Source organism: Abrus precatorius, unplaced genomic scaffold (assembly GCF_003935025.1).
Source record: "Abrus precatorius isolate BTA unplaced genomic scaffold, Abrus_2018 Scaffold6, whole genome shotgun sequence".
Taxonomy (NCBI): domain Eukaryota; kingdom Viridiplantae; phylum Streptophyta; class Magnoliopsida; order Fabales; family Fabaceae; genus Abrus; species Abrus precatorius.
Window position 1 is genome coordinate 22,078,643 of NW_020874406.1, and position 10,872 is coordinate 22,089,514.

Below are 10,872 nucleotides of genomic sequence, written 5' to 3' on the forward strand. Positions count from 1 at the left end.
AAAAATGAATTTTCTAATGTCAATGAGCAAAATGCATGACCCATATAATATTTAGGACTAACTTAAAGTTTGCACAATAGGAAATTAATTCAGTTTTGTGAGGTTTAGCTCGGTTCAGTTGTTCTCATAAGTTTGTTTTGACATGATATATGTAACTTCAAGTTTTTGCTGAAACTCATGACATTTAGAACTTTAACACGTAATAACCATTGTTTATAACAAAAGCACTAATGACACACTCTTTTAAATATATTTTTTAATGTACTTTTTATTATTGATCTATTTTTAAAAAAATTAAAATACTTATTTTATAAATTAATTGCTTTTTAAATTTTATTTTATTTTTTAAAAATTAAATAATAACAAAAGATATTTAAAAGCATGTTAAAATTTGCTCCTCTTAACAGTAAATAGCAATCCTCAGTAGCAAATTTTTTTTTTTTAACTCTCAAGGTCGAAGTCGAACCCCTCAATAGCATTAGAAGAATGACTAGAATGTATTGGAATATTGGGCTTGACAATTGAGTTTCTAGGCTTCTATGATTTTAACTCATGAAAAGTATTGGGCCTGTAATGATGATTAATCAAGGACCAGCCACGTGGGTAGATCGCAGCCAATTATAAAGAAGTGGTCCCCACTCCCTCTTTCAACCAATACAATCACAGAATGGCTCTTTGAAGATTTGATTACCTGCCACCCTAAATCCTCCGATCCAAACGGATAACATAGTCATATTCATTACTAACCCACATGGCTGCCATACCCCTCCTTTCACCACCCACCACCGCCACAAAGACCACCGTCAGCCACCACTCCCCCCACCCCTCCTCTGCATCCTTCTTCCCCACCACCAAGTCCAACCCCCACCGTCGAATCAGCAGGCTCCGTGTGTCCTCTCCCCCCAACCAACCCGTCTCCACCACCCCGCCCTCGACCGCCGCAAAATCCGCCGGAGAAACCGTCTTCTTCGACGGCGGGGCCCACTACGGCGACCTCCTGGCGAACCTCCTCCTGGGTTTCACCCTGTTCTGGCTTCCCCTGACCCTTGCGGCAGTATCAAGGGCCTTGTTCCTGCGCTACAGGTTCACCGACCTGAGGGTGACCGTGATATCGGGGCTGACGGGTGAAGACCGAAGCGATTTCTCTTACAAAGTGATAAAAGACGTGCAGGTTGTTCCGCGCTTCATTGGGGAGTGGGGTGACATTATCATCACCCTTAAAGATGGCACCAAAGTGGACCTAAGGAGTGTACCCAAATTCAGAGACATCGCAAAGTATTGCCTCTCCAAGGCCCAGAAACCCACCGTTTTGCAAGACACCAGACCTAATAAAGCCTTTTAAGTTCATCACCCTTTCACATTCTTTTTTGCTGCACAATCTTCTTCTGTCTTACAGGTATTTATTTATTTTTGTTTTATAATTGTATACCCATGTAAATTGATCGTTAGTAATGTAACCCAATGTCCTAATTTTGATGTGTGTTAATTATATATTGCTCAATTTGGTTATTCTTAGACAATAGTTACTTAAGAAGTTTCCTCTGTAAGCGATTTTGTTGTTGTTGAAATTGGTTTGAGACACCTCAAAGCAAGCAATTCAGCAACTTAGGACTAAGCATGGATTACTCATATCATTATTTCATTTGAACACAACATTCCGTTTCAACCCAGTCCAGGGACATAACTCGGTCAATTCAAGTCTTATTTGTCAGCAGCTACTGCTATTTGTGCTGGGATCATTGATTCAAAGAAATTCCCCTATAAAAAACTAAGATCACCAAACCTAATGGAGAGAGAGAGAAACTATACAAATTTAGTTTTAGGACACTTAAAAGACTAAGGTTGTTAGTTGGGTTTTAGAAGGAAAGTTAGGGAGGGTAAATATTTTTTTATAATTAAGAAGTCATTAAATGTTTTAAAAAATATATAAATAATTAATACATTAAGTTTATTTTTAAGAATTTATAAAATTGCAGAATATTTATTTTAAAAAATTGTCCTCCTCTTCTTTCTCTTGCAAAATCTATCTCAAAGAGGCACATTAAGCTCGACAAGGCTTCATTAGATTGGGTTTGTCTTGAGTGGTCTCGTCACCTTCATTGCGACATAAACTGAGTTGACTTGGTTATTATTGGATTAGTTTAGGTTGAATAATTAGGTTTATGTTAAAAATTATAAAAATATATGATATCTATAAATTTAATGATTATTAAATTAAATTAAGAATACCTATAATTATTGGTCAGAGTGTATTAATCGTTATTTTTCTTGGCGAGATGTTAGACCGATGAAGTTCTCAATAAATAGTTAAAATACAGGAAGTCCCAACCCTATTTTTTCCCAAACTATTAAACTGTGAATGAAACTCCAAACTCAAAAATGATTTAAAATTTTTTCTCAATTTTTTTAATTTCTAAAATTAAGATTTTTTTTGTAAGATTTACTTTTAATCATTAAAAATTATTAAATATCATGTTTGTAGCACCTAATAAAAGATAAAAAAGAAATGCATGATTTGTTTTTAGTAAGGGCGGAAATTGAAAATAAATAACATTTAAGTAGAAAAAAAAATCATGTTTTTAGAAATAAAAATCATGTTTTTAGAAATAAAAATACTTCTTCCAGTCCTTTTTATAAAAAATAAAAGACTAAATCATCAGATTAAAGAAAACAATTAAGTCTGTTATATTTTCTATAATATAAATTTTATTTTAAAAATACCTATAATATTAAATAATGTAGTTAATAATTTATATATTTAATGATATTAATAAAAGAAGAGTATAAAAAAAATTTAACAATTAATGTATTTTGAATTTATCATTTATTTTTTATAATAAAAACTAAAAAAATATTTTTTTTGGTATAAAAAAGACCAAAAATAGTATATTTCAGTGATAAAGATATTAAACTCAAATTTTCTTCAAAAATTAACCTCTTCTGCAGTAATCGAAATTTTAATCAAAGAACTCTCAAATCTACACCCAACCTATGGAGGTGGCCTCGCTTATGAAATGAAAAGGTTAAACATTTTTTTTTATTATGGTCAACAGAAAAAATTAAAGATTTAAGTGAAAAAGATTATCCTATGGAGGGGGCTCGAATTTTGTTTGTTTTCCAAAAGAGGGTTAAGTTGTTTAGGATTGGCTGTGAAATGAAAATAGTTTCTTCATAAAGTTTGATCCAAACTCAATGGGTCGATTGATCTACGATCCCATTCTTGCAGGCTGAAGCTTACTTTTGAACAGCCCAAAAAGACTACAAAGTTGAGGACTGAGGAAAGTCCCCATTTGTAACAAAAGTGGTGAAAAAACTAAATTTATCATTGAATTTTACTGAATCAATGTTATTATAAAATTTAATATATGAAATTTAAAACAATTAACTTGCGGCTGATCCATTAACTTGCAATTCAACTTGTTTAACTCAGGTTAAGAAGACTACGTAAAACTAAACGAAGGAAAAAAAAAAAGACTATCATGCTATAAATGTTTTTTTTTAAAACTTAAACGAGATTAAAAAAATAATTTTAATAATTTTGAAGGTTTTCCACTCAACCAACAACACGCGGATAAACATGGGTTTGATGTTGTTAAAATTTGAACAGTGAAACGCTATTGTTTTATTGTCGGTGGCATTTGTTAGGGTTGTAGGACAGGATTGCGATTGCGATTGCGTTTGAAAGTGGTCTTCTAATGGTTTGATTTTCGAATTAGAATTTGTCATTTTGTCACATCCTTCTTCCCCACTTCACACTCATTCTTTGTTTTTTCTTTTTAATTTCTTCGTTATAAAATATTTAGTAAGAATGATTTTCTCTGATATAAAGGCTCTGCCACAAGGACAGCATAATGACATGTGACACCCAATTGGACCCTTTACTCCATCCAACTTATTATAATTAGAACCCAACAAACCTTTCATCTCAAATCTTTTCCAAGATTTTCCTGTAAACATTATTCACAAGTACACGTTATTTTATCTTTTAATTGTTATGTTAAATTCGTGTTGGATTTTAACTTATTTTATGAATTATTTATTTATTTGTCAATTTTTTTATATAAATTATAAACAAGTAATTATTTTTTTAAAAAAAATACTTTTGGTTAAACATGTATTGAGTCTACGTGTGTTTAACATTATTTTTATTAAAAAATATTTTCTTAAATTTTAACTTTTCTAAATAAGAGTTAAGGATATTTTATTTAAAAAAATTAGCACAAGAAGCTAATTTTATTAATAAAATGTCTAAAAAAAATCATGTTTGTATGTTTATGTAACATTTTAAAAATAAAATTTAAAAATATGTTAATATTTTTTAAAACTATTTTATACTATTTTAAAATTATAATAAATGACATTGCAAAAATATTTAAAATAAAATTACTTGACAATGATAAAAACAATTTTTTTAAAATTAAACAAACAGTCTCTAAAATTGCCTATTCCTTTAAGTTTGGTTTGTCCCCATGCACCTATTGTAATTTGGCTTAATAAAAAAATTATCTTTTAAGTGCAATGAAAACCCTAGCAACTTAAGTAAGTCACCAACAATATTTATTTGCTTTTATCTCTTGTGTAAAAAGGAACTCATTCAATGGATGAGTGTTGGTAAAACTTGTCTTTTATAGACATATTTTGGTGTTTCATAAAGAAACATAACTTCATTAAACAACCTTTTAAGTATAGAAGGTTTTATCAACAAACACAACTATTCATCAATAGTTGTTAAAATTAACATTTCATGAAAAGTTACAACCTTCTAATTATGTAAAATTTCCATGAATCAACATAACCTCTCACCAATAGTACTTCATAAAGCAGATGTTAGTTAGAGCACCATCAGATTTTGTATTCTCTTTTTATTTGAATAACGAAACTAGCTTACCTTAGTAGTTTAGTGGTGTCTTTTCAAAAGGTGTAGATAACGTCCTATATTACTCTTTATACCTTAATTTATAAGACTATATTTTATTATTATAGAAATGTCTAACAACCATTCCCACCATTTTTAAAATGAACATACGTTCTTATAATTTTGCAAATCTCATGTTTTGGATCGAGGTATCTTTGAGTTTTGAATAATCTGAAATAGTGTTAAACAATACTTGAATCAGTTTATTTAATTTGAATAAGTATGTGTGCTTTACACATAAGATCTTAAAATGTTCTATGTTAATTTTTAGTTGAAACACTTTACACTACTTACGCGTCTATTATCCTTGTTCATGTGAACATTGAGAAATAAGCTATTTTACTTTGTTTGTTTCCCATAAAAATGGTGACTGAGAAAGAAATTAAAGAGAACACACTTCTTTAAGAAAGAATTTTTGGCATTTATGCCAAAAAAAATGAGGAAGAGAATTATCTTTTCTCGTTTTTCCATTGATATCCTCTCACATACTGCATCTTCGCTGCTGGTCAATTTGTATTTTTTTTTTTCTTCTTTTTCATTGAGTTAAAAATAATGATGGTTTATTTTGGGTATTTACTCGTGCTAATTAAAAATATATGATATATATTTTGTATTTTCTTATGAAATAAACAAATGTTATAATAATAAATTTAAATTTTTTTTAATTAAATAATATTATATTTTATAATTTTAAAATAATATTTATATTTTTAACTAACTATTTAGGTACTTATAAGATTATGGTTCAATCTGGATAAATTTTTTTAATAAATATTTATAAGAGTTAAAAATTGAGTAATAACATGAATAATTTTTTTATAAGTTAAAATCAATTTATATTTCTCTATTTTGTTATAAGTTTTCTTATTTATTTTTTATAAGATTTGTTTAAAAAATAAGTTATTTCTAACTTATTGAAAAAAGTTATTTATTTTTATATTAATTTCTTCTCTCATAAAAAGTACAGTAAGTCACAAATCATCTATATCAGTCTTTTTCAGCTGTTACTTCTTATCTGTATCTTGTTAAATTACTCTTAATTATAAGGTCGTGTTAAATTTATAATCTATTATCATAGTCATATCCTAAATCTTTAATGAATAATAATTATACTAACTGGAATCCCCATTCAATGATAAAAAAAGGAAAATGACAAAATGATCAATTGAAGTAATGAAAAGTTAGATCCAATTACCTGCGCGTAATTAAAAAGCTATCAAGACAAACCAATTCACATGGTGAAACTTTCAAAACAGGGAATTTAATATGAAAATTTAATAAATGATTATAACCCATGATTTTAAATACATTCTCCCTTGTTTTTTCCCCTTATATTCCATTTTATTTTCATCAAATCTATTACAACCTCTACATAAGTTGTAATGAAAAAGAGGGCGGTTCTTTAATTTGGGGTCCCATGAGGATGTGTAAGGGAATGATTAATTTGGCAGACATGGACTTCAGCTAAAATAGGCTTTTAAAAAAATATTGAATCAAGACCACCTACCTATTTCAATCATATACTTGTATGATCTCTCTATTCAGCTAAGTTCTGACAAATTTTATGAAAGGCTCCTGTAAAAGGGAGCAATCATCAAATCCAGCTAATACTATTGCCCCTACAATGGGACATTGATTCTTTGTTTGAGATTGCATGAAGTGTAGCTATTGCACCGGCAACTTGAAGTGTACTTGCATCCTCTGCTTCACCATAATTAAAAACAACTAAAAGTGCTACATATATAGGTGTGTGCCACAACTAGGTGGGGTTGGGATGAGAAGGTGCACCCTTTGAACAAAGGCTTGGAATTACTTGTGCCATCCTGTTTGGAGACACCTTCCTGGAAATTTCTGAATCCATTTGAGAGTTGCTTGCTACTGTTTGTGGCACATTACCACTAGTTCATTTCAACTTCATTTAGAATGAGTATATCACACCAATCATCTTTTAAAACAGGAAAATAAAGATAGAATTGAATGGACATGCTTGGTAAGGTCTAAAGGGCTAGATTTCTATATGCATTCAATTAGTGGCTTGTTTGAAACCAACTCGATATCTTAAATGTTATGTTTTCCTTTGGCTCTTAAAAAACCTCTATCCCAAGAGAATAATAATAATAAATGCCAATAATTAAAATTTTGTCTATAATTTTTTCGGTCACCATTTATCTCTAGTAATTATATTACCTTCATGTTATTGACTATTCTAAGTGGAACTTCTTGATGTTTTCTTCCAATAATTTCAAACCACTTAATGCGAAATTCTACCATGTTTTGTATTACATGTATTGTCATAAAATTTTCTCTTATGTATTCATTCTTAATTCTATTTTGCCTAACATGAAAATTTTGATATAAGATGATTCGTTTTCATTATTAATATCCCTTGTAAAAAAAGATCTAAATGTGCTTGGTAGGGATGAGGATGACAACGTTTAAAAAGAATTAAATCATGATATGATTACTTAGCAAAAGAATACAAACGATAGAAAGACAAATGCATCTGGCAACATAGGAATGAAAATGAAATGAAAGTGCAACATCTCGAGTCCAAACAAAACAATTTTTCAATCATTTAATTTTCCGCTTTCTTTAGCAAGCACTAACAAGTAAAATCAAAACATTTGCACCCTTTTCTTCATTTCCACTCTCTAGCTAGATATAAGCCTAGTTTCCACCTTTTCCTTTTGCATCTACTACGAAACACACTCTTTAAGTCATTTTTAACTTTTATCCCTATAATCTCCTACAGTTAGAATTAAGGTTTTAAATTGCAATTGCTGTTAATAGTTGCATTGCGACATCCACCACAACCAAAGTATTGAAACCTCTTACATGATGATGCAATCCATAATTTGAAACCTTGGACAAAATATTTGACTATTGGAGTGATCATACGATGATCTTATAGTTGAGTTCAAAACTCTCCTACATCGATCTACCAATCAAGAGGGGGCACATTATGTAGGCAAAACATCCTCTAATCACTTTCACCAAAGCAATTAAAATTTATACTTGTTGCTTATAGGTCCCTCATCTCCAAAGCAGTGATGATTAATTGGCCAGTGCTAAGAGAGTATTTTTGTCCATGTGGTTGGGATAATTATCCATCTCCTTCAAATAGAGTCAAGTCCCACACTTGGTCATTCCCATACTTTCCTCATCAATGGTTATCATCTGATACACTCTGTCAGTGCAAAAGAAAAGGAACAAAATGGACCAACCTCAAGCCAAAAAAAGGAACTGAAACTGGTTCATTGGGACTTTTGACCATGCTCTAGCACTCTTCATTTATAGGCTTTCCTATATATATTAAAAAAATAAAAAATAATTTATTTATTTATATAATTTTATTCCTCAGACAAAAGCAAAACTATGTAGCAGTGTGCCTTTGAGGGTGTAATGAGAAAGAAAGAAGAGGTGATGTCAAGTCATGGGTGAAGCAGAGAATTTTCTGCTCAGCCATATGAGCTGTTCTATTAAGTGCCTTCTTTATTGAAAGATGCTAAAGAGATAGACCCATTTGGAATATGACAGAATGTTTTTTCATCCTCAGTTCCTCTTTGCCACTTTGCAGGTTCTGCTATTAGGCCCCAACTCTCCCAATCCAAAGCAATACTCACCCTTTAAAGCTCATGTCAAAATCAAATCCCATTCAACAAATGTAATAGTAGCAACAAACTTGTTATCACACTTCATTATCAACACATTGTTTATGCTAGACCATTTCCTTATCTTATGCACCACCCTATTGACAACATTAGCTAGAACCCCTTATGGATATATTAATCAAATAGTAATAATTCATCTACTTAGGTGCCTATATCGTGGCCATTATGAAACATCAGTATAGGTTTATACCAAATTCTTATGGTGGCGGGAATTTGAGGAAGTGAAGAAATGTCGCTTTCTATTACATGACCAAAACAAACTTTCTCCATTATTATTGGATTCCCTTAACTCATTTATAGCCGTGTCTATAGGTTTGCAACTCCAATGAAATCAAATTTGGTAATATTAATCTTTATTTTTGAATTCAAACACATCAATAGGTAGCTTGAGTTAGCATCACCATCATCACAAATTGTTGAACAAGTCAATTGGAAAGATTGTTGAAAAAAATTGTTGGTTTGTATAGAATATATCATAAAGTATGTGGCTATGTGCAATGAGTGAACCGTTATTTTATTTTTTTTCAAAAGAAAATATGGGTTTTGATTATTATATACTATATATTGGACCATACATCACAATAAGTAGAAAGGCACAGTGACAAGATAACTGTATCATTGCAATACTAATAATCTGAACAGAAGGTTCTGCATCTCAGTTACGTAAAAACAGTAACATAATCTGAAGCATTGTGTTTTTGAAAGGAAATACATGAGAGTGATAATAACATGAGATGTGAATATTATTATTATCTCAAAAGGGGTACAGCAAAAAGAACCAAACTATGGGAATATAAGGAGGGGCATAGGATTCCTAAACCTTTTTCTTTTGCAAGAGCGTGCTAAGTAGAAAAGATAGGGAGAAAAAGTGAGTGAAGTGAAAATCCACAGCCAATTGAAAAGGTGGCTCTAATATCAAAAGGATGGTTCCCACAAGGATGTAGGAATCCCAAGTAGACGAACCCCAACATCAACATAAAGCTAAAAATAGATAAAATATAATAGCATGAACTTCAAATTCTGTTCCACACGTGGGGCCTTTGTTCCCTGTTTCTTTTTCATATGGGATCAATCAAAGAATATTTTCTTTTTTACTTTTGCTCATTGCATTAGAAATGGAATTAAAGAAAAGGAGAGTTTTAGTAGGGACATTGTTTCAGGCTGTGCCAAGTTTCATTTTGGTTCATTCCTCTAGTAATGTTGATAATAGTGAAGTTCACATTCATTATGCAAACTTTTTCAGCCGAATCTCCTTTCTTTTTTCTTTTTTTTTTGCAAATTTGACCATGTGTTCTACCTTATTTTAACATTAACTCCCATAATTTAGTTTACATTTTTATGTGAAAATTTTGGAAAAATAATAGAAAGGACCATTAATAATATAGAATTAAATTACCATTTCAGAATAGGTAATTGGTATTTTCTATTAATTCTACCAAAAACCTATCCTCACCAACAAAATTACAAAATAGGCCAAAGTGGTTCTGATTTTGATTTGGCCAGTTAGATTAGACACCTTTGAACTATGCATTTGGCCTTGCATTAGTTATCCTTATTCTTGTTCATCAAGAAGATGACTGTTAACTGAAAAGTAACCATATGACATAATAAGGTAGTTTATAGTACTTGGGGAGAGAGAGAGGGAGGAGGGATAACAAACAATTAAATCACTGAGGAGCATATTTAAAAAGTTTAGCTGCTTGTACTTTTTTTTTATTTTGTTGTGTTTGGTGAACAATTGTCTTAAAATGAAACTTTATATGTAGGGTAAAACACTCTCTCTTTTCCAGTCTTCCTTTTGGACCTTCTTGTCCTCTTTTTTGGTAAGTCCAAATTGGTTTAGCTAAAAGGGCATGATGAAGGAGCCTAAACAAATCTTAACAGCGTCTTTTAGAAAGAAAAGGTTAAGGGATTAAGTTGCATTGAATAGCTTATCACTTGAATGTCAAAAAGAAAGCACAAACAACAAGACAAATTAATCTGTACTTAGCCAAAAATTAAACACAGTTCACATAGTATCCCAATTGAAAAGGCAGTTCACCAGACAAAGTTGTCCCCAGACGCATTGCTTTTCTCTATGCAAGAATAAGAAAGGATAATAAAACATGCTTAAACAACCAAGTGCTTAAGATTATATATTTTGTTCTTCATGCATACTTGGACCATGTATCCTGAAAATTAAAGCTGTTTTTGAAACTCTATTGTTTATTTTTATAGACATATCCCCTTTGCTAGCTTTATTTTTTGTTTTTATCCCTTTTCCACATGCTTTTTAGTTTTGTTGCA

General features: G+C 30.8%; 1 protein-coding gene across 1 annotated transcript; it reads left to right on the top strand.

Moving 5' to 3' along the window:
* The first annotated feature begins 683 nt into the window (after window positions 1–683).
* LOC113869660 lies at window positions 684–7,600 on the top strand. The gene is made up of 3 exons (XM_027506104.1): window positions 684–1,448; window positions 3,968–3,972; window positions 7,587–7,600. The coding sequence occupies exon 1, from the start codon at window positions 752–754 to the stop codon at window positions 1,340–1,342; it is 591 nt and encodes a 196-aa protein (XP_027361905.1). The 5' UTR covers window positions 684–751; the 3' UTR covers window positions 1,343–1,448; window positions 3,968–3,972; window positions 7,587–7,600.
* Window positions 7,601–10,872: the final 3,272 nt, after the last annotated feature.